General features: G+C 41.3%; 1 protein-coding gene across 1 annotated transcript in view; it reads right to left on the bottom strand.

Annotated features, from left to right (window-relative positions):
• MTUS2 (microtubule associated scaffold protein 2) overlaps positions 1–21,321 on the bottom strand; it is a 156,864-nt gene that overhangs the window by 44,035 nt on the left and 91,508 nt on the right. Inside the window, exons 4-6 of the mRNA XM_054271963.1 lie at positions 17,170–17,331; positions 8,877–8,975; positions 3,526–3,734 (exon numbers count right to left, since the gene is read on the bottom strand). Of these exons, the coding sequence (XP_054127938.1) occupies positions 3,526–3,734; positions 8,877–8,975; positions 17,170–17,331 (470 nt within the window). The remainder of the gene's footprint in view (positions 1–3,525; positions 3,735–8,876; positions 8,976–17,169; positions 17,332–21,321) is intronic.

Raw genomic sequence — 21,321 nt, 5'->3', positions numbered from 1 at the left:
ATCACGGCCGGGCACTTCTGTGAACAGGGCTGACACTGGGCCAGGACTGCCACTATCACTGGGTCAACAAGCCACAGCAGGTCAGGAGTGATCCACACCAGGGCTCTGGAAATATTTGCTCTAAAAAGTCCTCCTGGTGTCACTCCAGCTCCTGCCAGCCAGTTGTTCACTCTGCCATGCCAGCACAGCACAAGGGCTGTATCGGCAAGAGGAACATCTGACGACCTTAAGGACAAATTTAATCTGCTCCTCTTCAGAATCAGTTTGAAGCAGTTCCAAAAGTCAACAAGAGTCATGTGCATATACGAGGGTCTTAAGCTAATACATCTGCTAATTAAATAATAATTAAAAGCCATGCTCTGCACAGGCACTGCAATCATTAATTTTCATGCTTATGTCAGAACCACTGCTTTAATCTTTTACATCTATTGCCTCAGTTATCACCTGCTTTGATTGCCTAGGCTTTTCCCAAGGATAGAAAATTGGTTTAAATGGCATTTAATGGGTCTGCATTAAATACTGCTACATGTTGTGCACTTCTAGATGCCAATTAAAAGAATCTTGCCAATTAAGAGCATTTTCAGCTGAGGAAGAAAGATGATTCCAGGATACCATTCAGCAGTGGTATGAAACAGTCAGAAAACAAATCCAAAAAATGATAAGAAAATATAATTTATGTAATCTTAAAGCACTCAGAGAAACTGCTGGTGTGGTCCAACTCTTTATTACATACAACACACTCTTTCTACACAGTGGTCTGTTGGACCACTTGCCTTGGTGCTTTCATCAGCTTTGGAAAGAGGAGAGAAACAGTGTGAGCAAAACAAGAGAGCCACAGACATGGGCCCACTTGCACCTACTTACACCTACACTGGTCCTTAGGCTGTTTTTAAGACTCAGTCCTGTCCTCACTGCCTAGGAGCATATATTACAACAGAATTTAGGTCAAAATCTGAGAAAAATCTATGTTTTGAACATTATTTTGCTGTGATGTAAGGAGAGAGAGACGTTGGACACAAACTACTATCAGTCCGTAAGTGGCTCCCCAGTTTCAAAATAGGAGACACAAGAGTGGAACTGCTAGCTGGACAAATCAACCCCAAAATTCTTGGGAATAAGGCTGCACCTTTTTATCAAAAGAATGTTTTTCCTTTGGCAAACTGCAGTTCCACTCAGACCTCAATCATTTTGTCTGCAGGGTTCTCAGCTACATATACACCCAACTGTTATTATTTTTATCATGTGAAAAGTTGGTTTATTTTTTCCCATGCTTCCCTAACCCAAAGACAGCCAACTCAATTTTGCTCAAGCTTTCAGACAATAATGCCACTTCAGAAAATGTCTACAGATTGCATTTTTGAATGACACTCAAAACCTTGTAAGCCTGTGTCTATGTTGCAAGACAAATGAGTGCCCAGTTACACAACTGCTTGAGTAGTCCCAGATTGTCCCACTGTATGTAGGCTCCCAGCTTTAGCACTGAATCTAAGAGTGCAGCAGCCTTACTGCTCCCTGGAAGTCTCAGATGAGACAGGGCGAGTGACTCAAGCAGAAATTCAGGTCTTTTGTGCTCTAAATAGTCTTCATGAAGTCCTCACATGTCTGCATGCACTAAAAATGGAGCCTAAAGCAGCCATACTCCTAAAGGAGGTACCACATCTGCATGGATCTGGAACAAATCTACATCTAATCCTGCCCAAACTTGAAGGTGCTTAAATTCTACAGGTGTGTTATTTTTCACCTCCAGGCACTCAGAGGAGCATTACTGCAATCCCCAGCTGGCCTGAGAAATACAGAGGAGCTGGGAATGTGAGGTGCATCTATGCTTGGCCAGACTTTGTGAGGGTGCTATTAAATAAAGACACCTGAGTTGTTCAGTTTAGGAGGCATTTTCAGGACAGATCCAACAGGCACCAACAGCAGAACAGTCATCTCAAAGCTCAGCTCCAGCAGCTGTTCTCATTTAAAACATATCCAGAGGAGATGAAGGAGATGTGAGAGTTCCTTCAGCAAATGTGAATGAGGCATGTGATGAAAAATGTTTCCCCAGTGGACAATGCACAGACAAAGCTGAGCTGACAGTGCTCTCCCCTTTTTTATTTCCCTCTGATTTAAACAAGGATACTCCACAGCCAGCTCAAAAAAACCACAAACAAAACAACAGCAAAAAAAAAAAACCCTGACAAAACACCACCAAACTAAAAAAAACTCAACGAAAAAAACTCCCCCAAAAACCACAACAAAAACCTAAACCCACCCAAAAGTGTTTAGAAATACCTAACAAGTCCTGAAATACAGAAATGTCAAGGCTAAAGAAAAATAGAGAGGGAAGATCTCCTGGGAAGGTATTTAAAATATTTAGGACATTTTAAAAACTCCTTGTTTTTTCAGTTCAGTGAATCTTCCCTGGCAAGATCAGCTCCTACTTAGGGAAAAGTGTGAATCGTGGTTATTTCTTCAAAGGTAACCTTTCCCACTAATATAAAAACCCTCAAAACTAAATAAAGTATTTCAGAATTTTAAAGACTGACTTAGTTTAGGTTTTGTTTCCTTGCTCTTCTTTCTCCCATTTAACACAGAACATTTATTCTTGTCCTTTCCAAAAGTGGACAAACAGGCCATTAAGGGTGTTATCCAAGCCTTGGATCCTACTGCTGATTGTCTGCCTGTTTTACAAGGCAGCCAGGACACCAGCTTAACCTGGGAAGTCAAAAAATACATGGGCATGGTGTGAATGACCTCAGAACCCAGCTACGTTTCCTAGATCACTAAACAGCTTTTGAAACAAGCAATACCTTTAAGTCTTCCATGGTTATTTTGGTTGTCTTAAAATGTATTCATTTTGACTTGAGTGAATAAATAATTCTCTATTTACCAGCAACATTTTCTTTATGTTCTCTATACCTGCTGCGTGTAATCTTCTGCATGTTGAGATAATGTTATCCTAACATCTTCAGGAACTGGCAACCCTGTGACAGAGACACTCTGCCCGATTCATGGTGAACAGGAAGAGTAGATAATTATGGTGGGAAATCAAATTGCTTCCTTCATCTAACAGCTTTGGTTGCTCACAAGTATTAATATCCCAGTTACACTTTCCATTCCAGCACTAGCAATCAGAGACTGGGCCTTCTAAGTTTCTGCATCTCTTTTACTCCTAAAACCCCTGATTGTAACAAATTTCATTCAAAATTCTTCCTTTTACAAGCTCCTGCACTTTTTTTCAAATATATGGCATCAAATTATTCAACTTATCAGATTGGATGACATCTACACTATACACACAATTTCTTTGGCCACCCAATCCCTAAGCTTGGTGACTTAACAGAGGTGCCAGATTTCCTTTGTCATTGCAGTTTTCCTTTCTATGAAATTTGAATTCCCTTCTCATAATAATAATTGTAAAGAAATCGCATGCTTTGATCCCAAGAACAAATTTTCAGTGACCATGGAAAAAATTTGGGCAAGTGACAGGTGTAAAGGCAAAGAATCTTTACAGTGGTAAGAAGCACCCATTGCACTTACCTGCCTGAAAAAGTACTGTGTTGTTATAGCAAAGACATCAAAGCCACAGCTGGCCCTTTTAAGCTCATCTTGGATATTGATTAACTGCCGGGACTGCTCATCACACTTTTCCTTCAGTTTCTGAACCAACTGCTTTTCTGTGTCTCGCCCCTCTCCTGGTTTGGGGGAGAATCCATTCTTTGGGGTGGCTGGCCTTTGCCTGGAATGTCCTGCAAAGGAGGGGGCAAGAAAAGACCATTCAGATCACATAGTTTACATGTACAGACATGACCTTTATGTGTTTCTATGGCCTCTGGGACTCATCCCTACAAAAGAAAAAAGGTCTGTAGCACTCACACAGAACTTCCAGTCTTTAAAAAAAAAACAAAAACAAAACCAACAACAACAACAACAACAAAAACAAAAAAAACAACAACAACAAAAAAAAACCCCAAAAAAACCCAAAAGCATAGTGAAATATGTTTCTTTAGGGGCCAAAGCTCAAAGCTTTATAACAGTCATCTCACCTCAGGCTCTGAGCCTGAAAGTCTTCTACAAGTTGAGGAGAGCTGTCCTAAGAGCGTATCACTGAGAACTGAGGTTGTTGGAGGAAGGAAGCACTTCACCTCTGCTAGACATCTACAAGAAACAGAGGTCTGCATCTCTGCATCTCTCTTGAATGGCAGTGAGAGAAATGGGCACTTCCAGGTCACGATTCATCTTATTGATGCTGTGGAAAACAGCTAGGTGACATTTCTACTCTACACATGGTTTCTTTGTTCACGTGAACCCCAGCCTGGTGACTCGACAGAGGTGCCAGTTTTCCTTTGCAGATTTCATTTTGCCTCTACACAGGACAATGTGGGGCTGGAGTTGTCCCTCCCTGAATGCAAACATAGCATGGATTGCTTGCTACTGAGATATCATTTTTTATCTACAATAGTGCAGTCTACCTTGAGAGTTCCCCTTGCTCTCACCTTTACAACGTGTCCAAAATTGCAGCATCTAGGAGATACATACTGAAGTGCCACCAAGTGCCACACAATGCACAAGAGTTACATCACTGGCTCTGCGTGCCTGCTCTCTCAGCATCTTTGATCACACCAGAATCACTTCATGATTTGCCTGCAGAAACAGGCCCAGACAGACTCTGGCTCCTCTGAGGTGCTCCAGGTTGGCTTGAAGCAAGCCTGATGCTGTACAAAGATGTGAAAGCACTCGTGTAGCTTGTGTTTAGGGTATAGTGTCATATTTGTATCAATAGCACCAGAACTGAAGCTTACTCATGATAAGCCACTTCAGGAAAGTGGGACTTTTTTCCTAAGTTCACATCCTGCTTGAGTCAACTATCCATTTCTGTGGATATACCCAGTTATAAGGATGAAGCAAGAAGGGGCAGTGTTCTGGTGGTATCAGGCTGCTCAAGCCACTGCTTGGAAAATCTGTCTTTACTTTCTTTGCTTTCTGAGGACTCTCCTCTGCAAACATTTATGGCCAGCTGGGCATCACCTTTGCACAGCTTAGTGACTTTTCTTGCTACCCTCAGTCTTTCTTGCTATCCTTTTGCTACCCCTCAGCTGATGGTCTTTAGCTCATTCCTGAATGCTGGCCAGGAACCTCCAGTCCTCAACAGATCCTCCCATTATCCTCCAGCTTTTACCCTAGAAGCTGAAGTCAGTAAGAAAGAGGGAGAAAATACGAGTCAGACACCTTTGTCCCATGTGTTACTAGAGATGGTGGATATGGGTCTGGAACATTTCTGTGTTAGTAGAAAAGGTTGTGTGTGCAATAATATGATAAAAGGGGACAGTTTGTAGTTTCATAGTTTTGTAGTATCCAGTTCTTGAAAACAATACAGAAACCATGCCTACAACCAGTCTTCAGCAATCAGTGTAATAGGAGACAGTCTTCTGCCATGAATACTACCTGTTCCTTTCCTAAAAAGCCAAAGAATCCTTCCACAGAGATGGCTCTGATGGTATGAATCTGAGCCAATTTGTAAAGTAGAGCATTACAAATTCCAGAGGTAATTTTGTCAGACATGCTTTAGATCTTTTAGATCTTCAAGGCTGTGGTCTGAGTGTGCAAATAGATCCTAAGGGCAGTTTTATGACATCAGGCAGTGGAACAGAATGGCTTCCCCAGAGCAATACCCCAGGAGTGCATTCCTACTTTTTCAGATCCCCAGCTTGTGTGGAGCCATTGGGAGCATATCTTCTATCTTGCTCAGCTACATCCTGGCTCCAGGCTAAGCTAACAGGGTGCCAGCTCCAGCAGAGATGCTCCCTCATGTCTTCAAGCATCTCGTGGTGCAACTGTAAAGAGCCATGAGTGCAAAAACCCCTTTGAAACTCTTTGTGTCCATGACTTGCATTTGTGACCAAGAAAAATATGTTGTGCAGTGTCAAGACTAATGCCATATTGTTGGAAGACCCAAATAATACAGCACAAGGAGTTTTTGTCATTAGGAGAGTTCAAGCAGGATAGCTATTGCCCTCTATCCATTTTTATGTCACTTAAAGCCTGTTAACTTTTTTGTGCAATAATAAGAAAATACAGACTGTTCCATTCATACCTCTTAGCTGTGCAGTAGGTAATACCACAAAAGAAGAAACTCATAACAGCAAGAGCCATAAATATCTGTCTTTTTAGTATAAAAATCTTGGGTTATTCAAGCAAGACAGTGATGTTACAACAGAAGGCTTAGGAAGAAGTGTAGGGGAAAGCCCTTGAAATCAGTTCAGTCTTTAATTAAAACAGAAATCTGTCAGGTTGCTTAGTCTTACATCTTTCTAGCCTTCCTGTTCACAGGAAGATTTGAAGTGCACATCTCTGTGTTGTCCTTGTCAGTATTATAAGCTGTCCTTGTAAATTAAATGGTGCTATTCTCCTCAGGGATAAATCTGAATTTCTCGGTTCATTTGGGTCTGAAAGGCAGCTTACTAAGCTTATTCTGCCATTGATGTCTCTCTTCTGTTGCTCTGCACAAAACAGGGTATGTATTAATGATGCTGGCCCTTTTCCTCATGTCCTTTTTGCTGATGGGGGGACCAGAGGGGCAGACCCAGTGGGTGCTGAAATCATTGTACCCCTTTGATCCTCTTCAAAACTCCTAAGTCTTTTTTATCTATGTGAGTGTTTGAACTAGGGAGACATAACAAGTATATACTCATAATTAACACTGTCCATGAGGATTTAGATGGGGAATGCAATTTATTCGCCTTTTCACTGTCCAATTTCCAATATTTTCGTAAGGAAAGTGAACAAATTACTTAGAGACAATTGTTATCAAGCATTCTGTGGAGTGACAGATGCCAGAAGCTGCTGGCTCCACTCTAAAATGGAGTGGAAGGAGAGCACCTCCCTCTATGGACACCTGTTCCTCTACACAGATCTCAGGAACAGTATTGCATCAAAGGATAAAACTGAGATTACTGCAAGACTCTGCATCTCAAAACTCCCTTGCAAGTCTTCAGAGTCAAAGTTCAAAAAATTTGTGTCCAACAGTCAAAAACCAGCACTGTTTAAAAGGAACTGAATGTGAGAAGGCCAGTAACAGAGGCAAATACAGCCTAGAAACAGCACTCAGAAATTTTGGAACCTGTTCCATGGCCAGATGTAGCTGTGGTGAAATGACCTGTGAGACACCTTCTCTCCCATCAAAAAGTGTAAATGATGCAGAGGCTTGTGATTCTGATGGAGGAAAATCTGTGACTGCCCCTTAGCATCAGCTACACTGCATGTCCTCCTCAAAGGCTGCTTTGAGTATTTTTTGAAATTGTTAAGTAAGTGAAAAAATTGTCATTATTGCTTTGTTATTGCTGAACTTATTTCAAAGAATGCCAAAGGCTACTCTAAAAAAATAAATGAAGATGAGGTTTATTTTCCTACTTGATCCTTAGAGTGATAAAGGAATTTACATTGGCTAAATTGCAGACAAGCAAGCTGAACAAATTTTTAATCAGCCTGATGGATGGAGATCAGTTACTCAACCTCTCCCAAGAATGAAGAAACCTTTGAGGCCTCATGAATTGGATATGCCAAAACTTTAGACCTTGAAAACTATTAAATCACCCATGGAGAGGCAGACCTCCTTAAGACAATACAAATACACTGTACAAATATTCCAGTGTTCCATTTTGCTTTGTAATCCTAGTGGAAGCAAATCAGCTGAGCTGTAACACGCTGCTACAGCCACAATCAGTGTTGGTGCTTAAAGTGGACTCCCACCGTTATAAACACCGGCGAGCTTCTGGTCTGGCACTCTCTGCAACAAATTCTTTGGATCTCTCTGTGGTCTCACCAGGTGCAAAATAGCCTGTAAATTATATGACTCAGAGGACAGCGTTAAGTGCATCTTTTTACTCCAGCATCTTTGTAAGGAGAAGAATTTTGTGTCCTGTTGGTGCCTGGGAAGATTAAATTTAACCTTCCATTTTATTGATTTTATTGGTTGAGAAGAAGAAGAATAAAGATTGAATTTAATAATAATGGACAAACTCTTGGTGCAAGTTATAGGAGCTGGAAAGCTCTTCTACATTATTTATATTCTGCCACCAAATGGAGCAACATGGGGTTCTATCCCCCACAGTTATAACTTAAGTATCACATAGCTGTAGAGATGACATTTTAAGTATTCAAGCAGAGTCTTAAAAATGAGGTAACAGAAGATAAACTGCAAGCACAATGAAATCAGTGGGGCCATGCACACTCATTTCAGAAGCATTTAGATCAAGCAAAGGCCAGCCTCACAAAAGTCTTTAGGCACATTTATTAATGTACACTCAGTAGACATAAATAGAAACAAGTTCTCTTTGTTTTAGTAAGTAAAGAAAGGCATTCTTCAGAAATGTTAAAACCATGCGTTTGTGCCCAATATTGAGGTATAAGTTGATATTATCCCAATAGCACTTTGGAGGCTTTTTCTATAGATAGTCCCTTTTCCAGTTATGGACAGAAATACCCCAGGAAATTTAGTGCCTCTGCATAGAAGTAAGAGTAGATTCTGAGCCATACATTATCACTCCAGGCAATTCTCTGAGATGTTTTTTATTTTGCTATATGTATCTGTCCTCTTCTTATGTAAGAAAATTGTAATGATTAAAAAAAAATTCCTCTGCCCTTAAACATGTAATAGCAACAACTCTTTGCTTTGAAAGAGAGATGATTGCATGGTTATAACAAAGAGAACAAAAGTCTATTCAGCTCATGCATTGGTATGATAAAGCCTGCTGTAGCCAGCTTAATGAACCTTGGACACAATCAATCCTCACTTAACAATAGTAGGTCTCAGATTTGAGTGTGTTAACAAGAGATGCAAAGTCAACAAGTTTAAATCTTCCCTGAAACACTGCTTTCAGGTTCATAAATACCTGGTGAATGGAGTTTTGTGGCTGTAACTGCTGATTTCTTAGGGGATGAGGCAACTGGTCTGCTAGCATCCTGATCTTTTTGCACTTCTTTCTTCACACCTGTTTTAGGAAAAAAAAAAATCAAAGGTAGAAAGACGCCTGGTTTATAATTCTGTTCATAATATGCAGAACTGTGTCACTAAGATACACATCAAAATGGCAAAATGTATTTCACCAATCCATGTCCTGGGCTCTGCGCAGAATGATGCTACACAGCACTTCTGGGTTGGATGCCAACCTGACGTGTCTGCAACCACGACTGTATACATGCAGCTGAGATGCATGCACAGCACTGAGGAAGGACAGAAGGCCTTACACACTACCTTGGCTTTCCAGTCATCTGCACCATGACAAATGCCATTAAGGCACAAACAGCTACACAGGCAACCCATCCTATCTGTTCTGAGTGCTGTGTTCTGTCTCTTCACCTTGCTGTGCAACCTCATTCTGGGCTGCAGGAGAAACAGAATAGGACTGTGCAAAGCTGACTGAAATTACCTGCAAGTCCCTGCCCTGTCACCTTTTCCACAGGTAAGGAAGCTGCCTTTTCTGGAGACCAGCTTTCCAAGGTGGTCTCATGTGGTGAAGAGAGAGGCCAGGACAGAAGCAGGCAGGATGTGCCAGAGCTGGGCTGGATGTGGCTGCCTGGACACGAGCGTGGGTCTCTGTCTGTGCAGTAAGCCAGGCAGGGACAGAGCTGGGCAAGCACATTCAGGGCACAAACCTACAAGACACTGTGCCAGTGTGGGATGAACCAGGGCATGGAATATTTCTGAGAGAGGCAGCTCCGTGTCTGTTGCTATGCGTCCCACCAGTGGAGCTCTCTGCTCAGGGCCTCGGGACGGTCTGCCAGCTGTCAGAGCCCTGCAGCCAGACACTGCCTCTGCACCAGGGAGACACGACTGCCTCTGAAAGCCAGAGGGGCCACCCAAGCTCAGCTCCTCCTGCCCACCCACGGCTCCCATCAAAATAGCTGTGGGGACCATGCTGAGTGCAGCAACATGAGGTCCTGCCCTGCTCCTTTGGCCATGGTGTGACAGTCACAGGATCTCAAGCAGAAATTTTTCATCAAAGAAGTAAGGAGAAAGAGTAATAAAAAGCAAACCCCAGGGACAATAATGTAGTTTCCTGTTTGCTTTCCTTTTTTTAACCATTAGAGTTTATTGAGGGTTGCATTTTAGTCTGAAGGGCTGTGTCACAGCACCTGGATACACAGGAAAAACAGAGAGATTTGAGGCAAATTACTTGCTTTAGAGGGAAAAAAAAAGTTTGCCTTATTGACTTTCCCCTCTCTTATGAGTATATTCACAGATATCTTACAGGAAAATGCCCCACTGAATCTGAAGTATCTGAAGCAAGAAAAAAAAATCAGATTTTCTTGGTGCTGCCTAATGACAGACACAGTCCAAAAGCTAACACTATCTTCCACTTTGCTTAATACAAATGTGACCTGGCTCTTTCAACAATGGAAAAAAATGATAATTTTATATGGGGATCATAATCTTGAGGGACGCCTACTGCTTTACTAGTTTTCTGCTCCCTCCAAAGCCACACCTAGTCACAGCTGCAGTATATATGCGTGTATTTCTGATGCATCTTTCACCCTTCCACTTCTGCCTGCATCAGGACTTGCATGCAGAGAGCTGCAGACACAGCATTTGCCATGCACCAGAAGCTGAGCTGCATAATTCCTAGCACTGTCTCTCAGCATTTGCTTGCAGAGTGCTTCTGGAAACAGCACATGCACCTGCATCTCCAGCTGTTTGTGGTAGGGAAGCATGGGACAAGTTCTAAAACCCCCTTTGACTCTCTTCCACTGTTCATAGGCAAATCACACCATCAGCTGTCAGGGCTTGTAAAGACTGAACACTTGCTCATACCTTTACTTTTGTCCATCTCCATTTTCTCTGCTGTTCATAAATGCAACACGTTGAGGCTAAGATTCTAATTTGTGATTAATACTTTTCACAGTGAGGTGACTGAAGATGAAAATTGCCTGTACCTGCCCCCTATTACACTGTACTTTACTACAGAGTAGGACATAAAGTAAGTTTATGGTGCCTTTTCATTACTAAGGAACAACCTGAGCTAGCAGCTATGAGACAAAACCAGGGCTTGTTTTATAAGACATAGTTTATATAGTTATAGATTCAAGCATCAGGTAATAAGGCATTGGCTTTTCTGGGGCTTTCAAAATAAAAATATAATGTACAAATGGGCCATATACAGAGCTCCTCCATAAATATTGCTATGCCAGATGCCAAACACAGACAACAGTAGAGAAAAGTGTGTGCTTTCCTTATGCTTTCCTTAGGTATGTAAATAATTAACTGCTTTTGGTTTTGAGACATTTTCAATGAGGAACACGTGGGGGATTCACTCAGCCTCTTGACCTTAAGCACAAAACAAGAATCAATTGCCCAATTAGAGCTTAGTTGAAAGAAAACGGAGCAAAGAAGCCCAGGATTTTGCAGAGGGCAGGCCAGGGTCTGTGCAGAGCATGGGAGCTGCGTACAGGTGCTGCCCTTAGGTGCACCTGCATGGGGGATGCTGGCTTCCCAAAGTGGAAGATCAGCAGGAAGAAGGTGCAAACAGATATCTGGGCAAGGAAAGATAAATAGAACTAATAACGAGGAAGATCAGTGCCCTTGTTCAGTCTGAAAGACTGGGAGAGCTCCGGAGGTGTGGTGGGGCAGCGGTGCAGCAGGCGGGCGAGGGAGCAGGGTTGTGCCGCAAGGGGAGAGCCAGAGCCCAGCACAGCCTGGCTGGGAAGGGCACAGGGACACGTGGAGCTAGCAGTTATCCAACTTCTCCTTCACAAGTAGGAGGGCCCTGGTGGCCTCTCTGTGGCCCTCCTTAGAGGAGAGGGATTTAGAAAGCACACAGCAGGCAAAAGGAAGGACGGTCTGCGGGAGCAAACTGTTATCGTTTTGCTAAGCTCATCACCCACAGGGAAATTTTAGGGGAAGAGCCATCCCTGGCATCAGACCTCATATAAGGGCTTGAGCGGAATGCTTTTCTAAAAATGGGGCTTGTTCTTGTCTTTTGAAACAACAGCTGCTAGCTGGTTCAAAGAGAAACATTCAGAAAACATGTTGATTTCCTGCAGGGAAAATAAATCTTTAGATTACAAGTGTTTGGGCCCAGATTTTGTCATTTCACAGAAATATAGAATTTCAAGTTCAAAATATCTGAGGGAGAGCACTGGTGTAGTAATTAGCATAATGTGCAGTAGCACAGAGTATGGTGCAGCAGGAGGTTATAAAGCTTGATCCTTTCTAGCTTGAAGTGTATGAAAAGTAATTCAAAGACTAAAATGCACAAAAAAAGGTCTGATGCTCCAGGGTATCTCAGGAAACAAGAAAAACATTATTCAGTTGTTATTACAGGCCTGAAGATGAGTAAAACCTCAAATCATATTCTGCCATATATATTTTGAAATGTCAAAAGGTGTTATGATTTTCTTTAAATTCATCTTTTATAATGTGTATTAAGTCTGATCTGGAACAAAATTTATTCAAATTCTTAATGTTATTGCCCACAGACTGGAAATATGGAATTCCACTTAGCTCTGTGTTAAATGCCTGTGCATTAGCCTTATTCCTGCATAATCAGGGCTTTTAGCACTGAGCTTCCTAGCAAAAAGCTCCTGGTATCTCAGGAACTACCACTGACTTCCAGGCTTTCAGGAACACCTTCCAAGGCTCTGCCACCTCCTACCACTGACAGAGCTCCTGCAATGAGGTTCCTGGTAGCCAGTAATCAAAGCTACAAAGTACTAATTTTTATATGAATCTATATTCCATTTAAGGTTAGAAATCTCTCAACATTTCCCCTCTTTTAAAAGCTATACTTGTGTAAAGAAAGGGATATTTCAGGCCATAAGAGTACAATGAGCATAAATATTTGTTTGTCTTCTCTGCTAGTGTGCTTACAACATTTTCTTTTGAAAAAGGCCTCTAAACACACAGTTCTGTAAAGGTATTTATATTTCCTAATTATTACACACAGCCTGCTCCAAATGAAACAAAAGGAGCAAATGCAAAATAATTAGAAACACGAGGCAAAACATTCCAGAAATCACTTAGAAAAATAGCAGACAAACTATGCCACTTCTCCATTCCCCCAGCAGTGCTGAATGCTAGGAAGCAGAGCAAAAGACACCTTATCCAAGACATCTCCTCAAGCCCTGCAGAATCAGCACTTGTATTTGCCTGTACATTTCTGAGTCTTCAAAAGCCACTATACTGGGATAGGCTTCAATTTGCTTTCATACTTCAGACTGAACGCAAGTTAACAAATTGTACATTGAGTATTTCTTCCAAAACAAATCCTAACATGCTGCAGACATCATTAACAATTCAATGGGAGTAACTGCATTCAGAAGGATTCCAACTGTTCTCAGGAGTATTTTATAAGTTAACTAATGCAGTTTACAAAAAAAAACCCAAAAAAAAACAAACCCAAGGAAATATCTTCAGTCACTCACAGACACAGGGAGCCCCTCGGAGCTTCCTTCTGCCTTTCCCCCTGATACCCACAACTAGTCATGTCCTTGGTGAGTAATGACACATCCCTGCATGCATTGTTTGAGACAAAATGAGCAAAGCTGGAAATATGATGGATTTCTGTAGAATGAGAGCAGTCTAATTCTCTCTAGAGACTCTCTACTTCAGCTGTGATCTATGAGACACTGAACGACTGAATAAAGAAGGAGATGTGGAAGAAAGACCATGTACTTCTTGAAGTAAAAACTGCTAATGCTTGTGCTTTTCCCTTTGTGTTTGTTTCAAATTTGAAGTCAATATGATAAGAAAAAAGGATAACAACTATTTAATTGTCTTGTCTGAAAACAGTTGCCTTGTATTAAAATAACAAAGTCTCTTTAGCTGGTGTTTAAAAAAATAAAGGAAAAGATACACCTGGTAAAACAAATAATTCTTTGGACTGAATAGAAAATCTCAGGGTAATTCAGAACATCCAACATTAGTTGAAAAGTTAAAACAACTACTCCTCTTTCTGCCATTTTGCATGGATCCTATGGCATTTTATTGTCTCCTCCTGTTTAAGGTTGAAATTTCAAACCAAGACACTTCCTCACACAGCTGTGCTATGGCATGTTTCAGAGAGGTTCCCAGAAGAAAGGTGGGAAAACTTGCAGATGAACTCCCACTTCCACCCGCAAGGAAGTGCTGCACATCCCAGTGTTCAGTACAGGAGCAATATGATGTAACGCACTGCACACTGCTATTCAGCTTGGAGGGGAAAGTGTTTGCAAGGGGGAACAAAGCAGCAGCAGACTCTTCTCCCTTCATCCCTGCAAGAGTGCTGGTGCTCACCCTTCCCCCCTCAGGTGACCTCAGCTCATCCCTCTCCCTCCTGCTGACGTTGTGCTGTCTGGATTTTGCAGAATCTGATCAAAAAAAAGCACATTTTACACTATAAGATTGCTGGTGAGAGCTGAGATAACACTGGCCTCCTATTTTTCATCTTGACTGATTGCATTTAACAGCCTGTCCTGTTATATATGATTTACTGGTACTTGTAGAAGCACAGGAATTGACTGGGTGAATTTTTTTGAACAGTGCTTTTGATAGTCTTTAATTTAGGGGGGCAAGTAGGAACAACCTGTTCAAATTAATTTTTTATTGCCACTGTCATTGCACTCAAATTAGGGTATTTCTTAAGCATGACAACAGTCATTAAATAATAACCAAGTAGAAACAGGAATCCTATAACACACACCCCTCAAAATCCATAACAGGACATAGAAAAAATAAAATCCCACAGCTCTCTGATTTCATAGACAGCTGGGTGGCAGATCCAGCCTGGTGGACAGAACTGAGTATCTGAACATTGCCTTCTGCAGATAATCTCCCATTTTAAGGGAAATTTAAACCAGAAAATTCATATATGTATGCTTCAAGTACTGTATATTTTAATCAACATCTGTGGGAAGAGGAAGCTTATATGAATTTCAGAGCTAGATTATAGTTGCAAAGTTTCTGGTGGAGAGCTGCTTTCACCTATCATTAAACAAAATATGAAGCAATATAGAAATGGTAAGTATTAGTTAGGTTATGACTGCACTTCCCAAAGTAGCTAATATATGTAAGTGAAAGTAAAAGACCTCTCTTTTTTTAGTCAAGTCTATGCTTTCTTTTCCCTGTTCTATAAATTGACAGACATGTAAATATAAAAAGGGCTGTGCAATACACTAAAACCCAATTAAGTGCACTCATTTCACAGAGCAGTTGAAAGGCCATCAGTTCATGCCTGCAAAACAATTTGCATGACAACGACCTTCCACTGCAATTGTCCCATGCCACAATTCTTTTTTGATCATCTGAAGCACAGCATCATCTGCTCCACAGCTAAAGGAGTCCATTTTCATTAATTTTGGTTTTTTTATTCCCTACAGTCCAATTTATTTCACAAGTACTTTTAGTGAAATATCAGGAATACAATCACTCTTGAGCTGTTGTGTCTAGTTTTTTTTAAGGGAAAATTTACAGTTCATGTGGTCTTCTCAAGAAACACCTAATACATGAAATCTTTAATGTGATTTTTGGTGGCTATTTTTGATTCATTAATATAGGTAGATGTTTTCATTTGTGAATTAATTTACCATTCATACATAGATAAAATTATGTATATCTCTGAAATACAAAGGCAATTTTTACATTACCTGATATTGCACTCTTTCAGAAATATTATTTATATTTAAATTACTGCCATCCTCCTTGTGAAATACTTTTCTCCTTCCTCTCATAAAGTATGCTGTGTGCAATACACGTAGTGCCTGTGCTCCTCAGCTGTAACTGTGGAGTGTTCTAAGCACTTCAGTTTACTAATGTCTTGCACAGGAGGTTGGTCAGATGCTAAATATATTGCATTTGATGCATATATATATGCAACATCAAGCCTATAGAAATCACTGTCCAAAGGATACCTAAACAGAAAAATTTACATTCTGTAGGTATCTCTATCACATTAGGATCTATACCCAGTGTTCATATGCTATTGCAAGAGTGGCAAGATTAGAACTGCCAAAAAAGACCTTGCCTTCATAATTTCTTTGATTTATTTCAACCTTTGCTCCTATCAGATACTTAGCATTTTGAGGGAGCATGACACTCTTTTAATTAAAAAAAATAAAATTTAAAATCATTAATTGCTGCTAACTTGGCTCATAAAAAATTAAACCAGAACACTGGACTATCATACTTTCTTTTGCTTCTGTCTGTTGTGTATAATAACAGCTTCCTAAACTTGTCAGCTACTCCTGTTCACCAACTGTGTCTGACTGTCTGCATAACACAGGCAGGTAACCCTACTTCCATGTTTAGCTTCCTTCCAGAATAAATCAGGCAAGTTTATGACATGGTAATTGCTGAGTTATCCTTTCATCCTTACCTTGACCCATGGGTCTTTTATTATATTTCTCTCCCTCCATCTGGTTGGTTTGGTGGGGACCTGGTGATCAGCCAAGTTCAAACCACTACATCATGTTAATCTGACTTGAAACCAGGGGACAAGAACTAGCAATGCATAAAGTCTTTGTGTCATATTTTGCACTGACTTTTCCTTCCCAGCTCCATTTGCAATGTGTTATCAAACCCAATGGAACTTACATAGAGATGAAACGCTGTTGAGTAAGAACCAGCCTGGATAAAATTATTTCTTTTGGAATCTAAACTGTCAGATCTAATCTGAACTTGATGGAACTGGTCATTTGAGACATAACTGAATTGAACAGAAGGAGAGTTTAGGCACGGAAACAACCTGGAAACAACACTAAGAGTTTTTTGCTTTGATTGCTTGCCTCCTTCTGCCTCTCTGAGTAAAAAAACCAAAAGATTATTTAAACCTAGAGGCCAATATCCTCATCACTGCAAACATACCTAGCAATGAATTATCCGCTTGATGGAATGCTTTGGTCTCTAAAGCAACACAATGTTTTCAAAAAGCTGTTTGTTGAGAACCAACAATATATACACTAAATCTCTGGCATGGGTAGTTAGGGACAGTAAATGCCTTCAATTCTTCACATAACTCAGAAAATGAGATTATAGCTGTGCTGTTGACTGCATTCAAAAGGGTCTACGGTAAATGGAGTCCAAATCAGCACACCAGCAATGGGCTCTAGGATGGCATGAAAATTAATGAAAAGCAAGCAGTAAAACAGCATCACAGCAAGGTTTCTGCATTTCTTGGCCTAAGGCAGGTGGTGTTTGAAGCTTGGAGCACTTACCAGCGGGTGCTGTGGCTGTTTTTGGCGCTGGCAGTAAGCTCCTGCGTGGTGTCGCTGTGCTGCTCGATACCTGTGCTGTGCCTTTGCTGCTCCCCTTGGGAGCATCCTTAGAAGGTGCAGGTGCCCTAGGGGTGGTCTGCTCTTCATTTCCAAAGCTGGAACCTGCAGGAGACCGGAATTGCACTAATTATAAGTCCATAAAAAATGTATGTGAACTGTGGCATACAGACCAAACTTCTATCAGCAATTATAATCCACAGCGACACGTTCTCCCTGCAGCTTGGGCTAAGTGACATGGACTTTCTCCACTATAAACCCTCAGGCAGAAGTAAAGAGTTCCCAACAACTTACTTAAATGCTAAGTCTTGGCAGCTGTTACAGTCTGGTTCCAACAGGAAATTAAGACCTGTTTGTCTGCCTCTGTGAAGGTATGTGGCTACAACACTCATAAAGAAACCGTGGAATTCCTAAATATACGGGTGGATGAGTTTATGGTTTTGTAGCTGCTGGAGGAGCCACACCAAAAACTCATCCTGTCACTTGGAAGCTGCTGATGTTCGAAATAGAGGGGAATAGCAGGGCTCAGTGGTACAAAGTTTTCAGGTGGAGATTTCCCACAAAGAATCCCTCAGATCACACTCAGACATTTGAATAATAAGATAAAGAACAAGGAAAAAATTCGGCCTTAACTCTCACATCCACTTCAGTCATATTCTCATAACAAATATTAGCTTGCCAAGTTTTCCACCTTAAATTGACCTCTTTCAAAACTTTAAATGGGTTTGGTGTCCTCCTGCATTTGCCATCTACAGAATAATGACATCCTAGATTCCTTGTAGACATAAGGAAAAAAATATTTTCTTAACATTTGAGAAAGGCAGAGTTGGAGTGTTGTTTTACCTATCTGTCTACAAGGCCTAAGAGGAGCAAAAGATTACAGCAGATCTGGACTTAAACATTTGCAGAAGAATGAACATTTTGTTTGAAAAAACTAGTGGAGATGGTGCAAGAAATGCAAAAGATGTCAGAAAAAGCCTATAATTTTTATTTCAATTGTTTTACACAGATGCAATATAATATTGGTTAGGTACTGCCTGCAGGAAAATGATAGCATTATCTTAATAACTGGCACATCTAAGTCTCCAATATTTTTAAGATGTAGGCTTCTTGAAAATGTGCAAGTAAAGAAGAGATTTCATTTTTGCCTTTATTACTGAAAATCTACTAGAGGAATAAAAAGCAGGTTGGAAAAGAAAACCCTCTTTCTGATAAAGGCAGAATATCCCTTTTGGCTCTGAAAAAACAGCTTTAAGTATTGCTGTGTCTTTGAGGCTGCTTGCATACACCTCTTAATTTAAAGTGTGTATCTGCATTATAAATGGACTTCTACAAGCATATGTGACCTTTCCCAAGCCCCACTGAAAACTCAAAACAGTGTAGTGTACTCCACACAGGAAGAAAAAGACCTGAAGCATTTGTCACCTTTACACATCTCTGCACATAACAAACAATCCCTCAGCACATCAGGTGGGTGTTGAATAGCCAAACTGCATGCATTTTTCACCTGTGTAACAAACATTTAAGTTTATGTGCTGAATTTACTGTGACGAAACATTGCTGACTTCCATAAAGTCACAACAGCACAAAATCTGGCCCAACCTAGCCCCATCCCTTCTGCAGCTGTGCATGAGGGCATCTCTTCTGCCAGGTGCCAGGGGGATGCTGCAGCATGTGTGTGTCCACCTCAGGCTGTCTGCACCTCATCCCTGAAGCTGTTCCTGAAGTGGTCTCATATATATGCTTACCCTGTCAGCTTGGGTAACGTAACTTGTAGAAATCTTTTTTCTTTCTTCAGCTATTTTTTATAAGTTTCCATTGCAGAAGCACTAACCTTGAAGAGTAAATTATTCTCATTATTTGCAGAGAAATAGAGTTCAAGTGTTCTTTAATGGGAACCCTTTATTCTCAATTTCAACATTCATTCACTGAGGAGTGAGGGAAGAAGTGTGAGGCTGAGAGGGAGCAGGTATTCCCTACGGAGCCTGGGGAAGACCATGGGGAATTCCAGAAGGAATTTCCCTGCAGCTTGTAGGGAGGACCCTGATGGAGCAGATATTCACACTCCACACTGGCACAGGTGGACATGGCCCAAAGGAAGCTGCATCCATGGAGAGCCCTCACAGGAGCAAGGCCCTGGAAGAAGCTGTGGGCCTGCACATGAGAACCATGCCACAGTAGGTTTATCCTGAGGGACAGCAGCCCTGGGTAAAGACCCATGCAGGAGCAGGAAGAAGTGTGAGATGGAAGAAATGGCAGAGAGGAACTGAAAGGGACTGACTGCAACCCCCATTCTCCTCCCACTGTCCTGCTCAGTGGGAATATGGGATGGAGGAGGTAGAGGAATTGGGAAGAGAAAGGTGATGCTGAGAACGTAAAGAAGCGGTGGGGAAAGCTATTTTAGTTTTTTGCTTTGTCTTTGTTTCACACCTTTCAACTCTATTTTAATTGTTAACATATTAAATAATCTTTTCCAAGTCAATTATTTTTGTCTGTGACAGCAATTGGTAAGTCATCTCCATGTGTTTACCTGTGGTCTTATTCACCTTATTTTCTTTCCTGTCCTGCACAGGAGGTGAGACAGCGAGACAGTGACAAGGTGGGTGCCTGGCAGCCAGCTAAGGCACTACAGCAATATCAGGACACCCAGGATTTGCTGAGATAAGGTCAATGTTTCTCTTAAGAGACATTGTCTCTCACTTTGCTCTTCACTCATAGATGGAGACTGGAAAGAGACAGTGGGATACAACACATGTGTGTATAATATGCCCCAAAAAGCAAATGTTTGCCGCTTCCATGGATATCACTAAGGCAGCCTTTGGTTCCCCAGGAGCAGAGGTAGGTGAGTTTCACCTTGCTGCACATAGGTTCCAGAGCTCAAACAGGATTCAAAGAAGAAATTAAATTAAGGACCTAGGAGAATACATATTTCTCATGATCTAGGAGAAAGATAAAGTTTTTTATTTACTTCAAGGAATCAACTTATAGGAAAATCAGAAAGATTATTCATCAGATGGTCCATCTGTTAGTACCTCATGAAATAATGCCTCCCACTATTATCTGCAGCAGGTGAATCAGTAGCATCTGCCTTTCCATGATACAACATCTTATTTTCCAGTAAAAGCCTGTACAAAAACATCAGATGTGCAGTGGGTGAACAGTTTCCAGGTGACCACATCCTTTGCTGTATTGTATCTCTGCCCTCCTACTCCTCTACTTTGGCATCCTGTCCAAACCAGGAGAGGCTCTGCCTGCCTTTAAGCACCTGGTGAGTCGTTTGGGGGCTGCTACATAAAAGGCCCTGCATTTTTGCAGATTCTGTGCTCTATGAGGAGCAGCACTGCTGACTCTGCAGTAGAGTGTTTAACAGGCTATTAACAATCTGCTGGGGCTGAAGGCCTTCAGCCTCACTTTTATCATCATTATGAGCCCCAAGGAATCCTACTCTTCTGCTTCTGAGAAAAAAAAAAATATCGAAAAGAAGAACATTCCTTTGAAGACTTGCAGTTACTTTGGAAAGTCCCAGCTGCAGCCACTCTTCCCCTACACTTGTTTGCCCATAGATATGGGGAAATTAGGGCTGGGAACATATTGTAGGCTGCATGTTCGAAGAACACCATGACCAAAATTCCACTAGTTCCTAGATGTCTTTGAACCACTGTTTCTCAGTATCTGTCACCACTCTTTTTACCATCTGGCTGCAGCTCATTTCAGGGGCTCCTCACCCTCAGAAAAGGAAGACCCTTTTGTGTGTGTCACTATGAGTTTTTGCCTCCTGTAGGTGTTCCTCTTGTGAAATAATTTGCAAATTTTATTAAAAAGGATAGAAATACCATATGATAATACACATAACTGTAAAACTAGCAGGAACATGAATGGGGAGAATTCTGCATTTGATGCGAAATTAATTAGGCCATGTTGTGTGTCAGGTCTTGATCTGAGAGGAGACAATGATAGGAAGGGCTGTGTTCTGGAGCCCCACAGCTACAGATTTCCCTGTCTGAAGTCAAGGGCAATAAAGTGTCCTTTTGCTGGAGAATTTGCATTCTCTCTAGAAAAGCAGCTTGTTTGACAATGCCCACGGGTCTGTGTGTT

Source organism: Melozone crissalis, unplaced genomic scaffold, assembly GCF_028551555.1.
Source record: "Melozone crissalis strain CALT ecotype California unplaced genomic scaffold, PUWL_Pcris_2 ptg000013l_1, whole genome shotgun sequence".
Classification (NCBI taxonomy): domain Eukaryota; kingdom Metazoa; phylum Chordata; class Aves; order Passeriformes; family Passerellidae; genus Melozone; species Melozone crissalis.
Note: the sequence above shows the minus strand (reverse complement) of the source record. Positions and strands in the feature narration are given on the sequence as shown.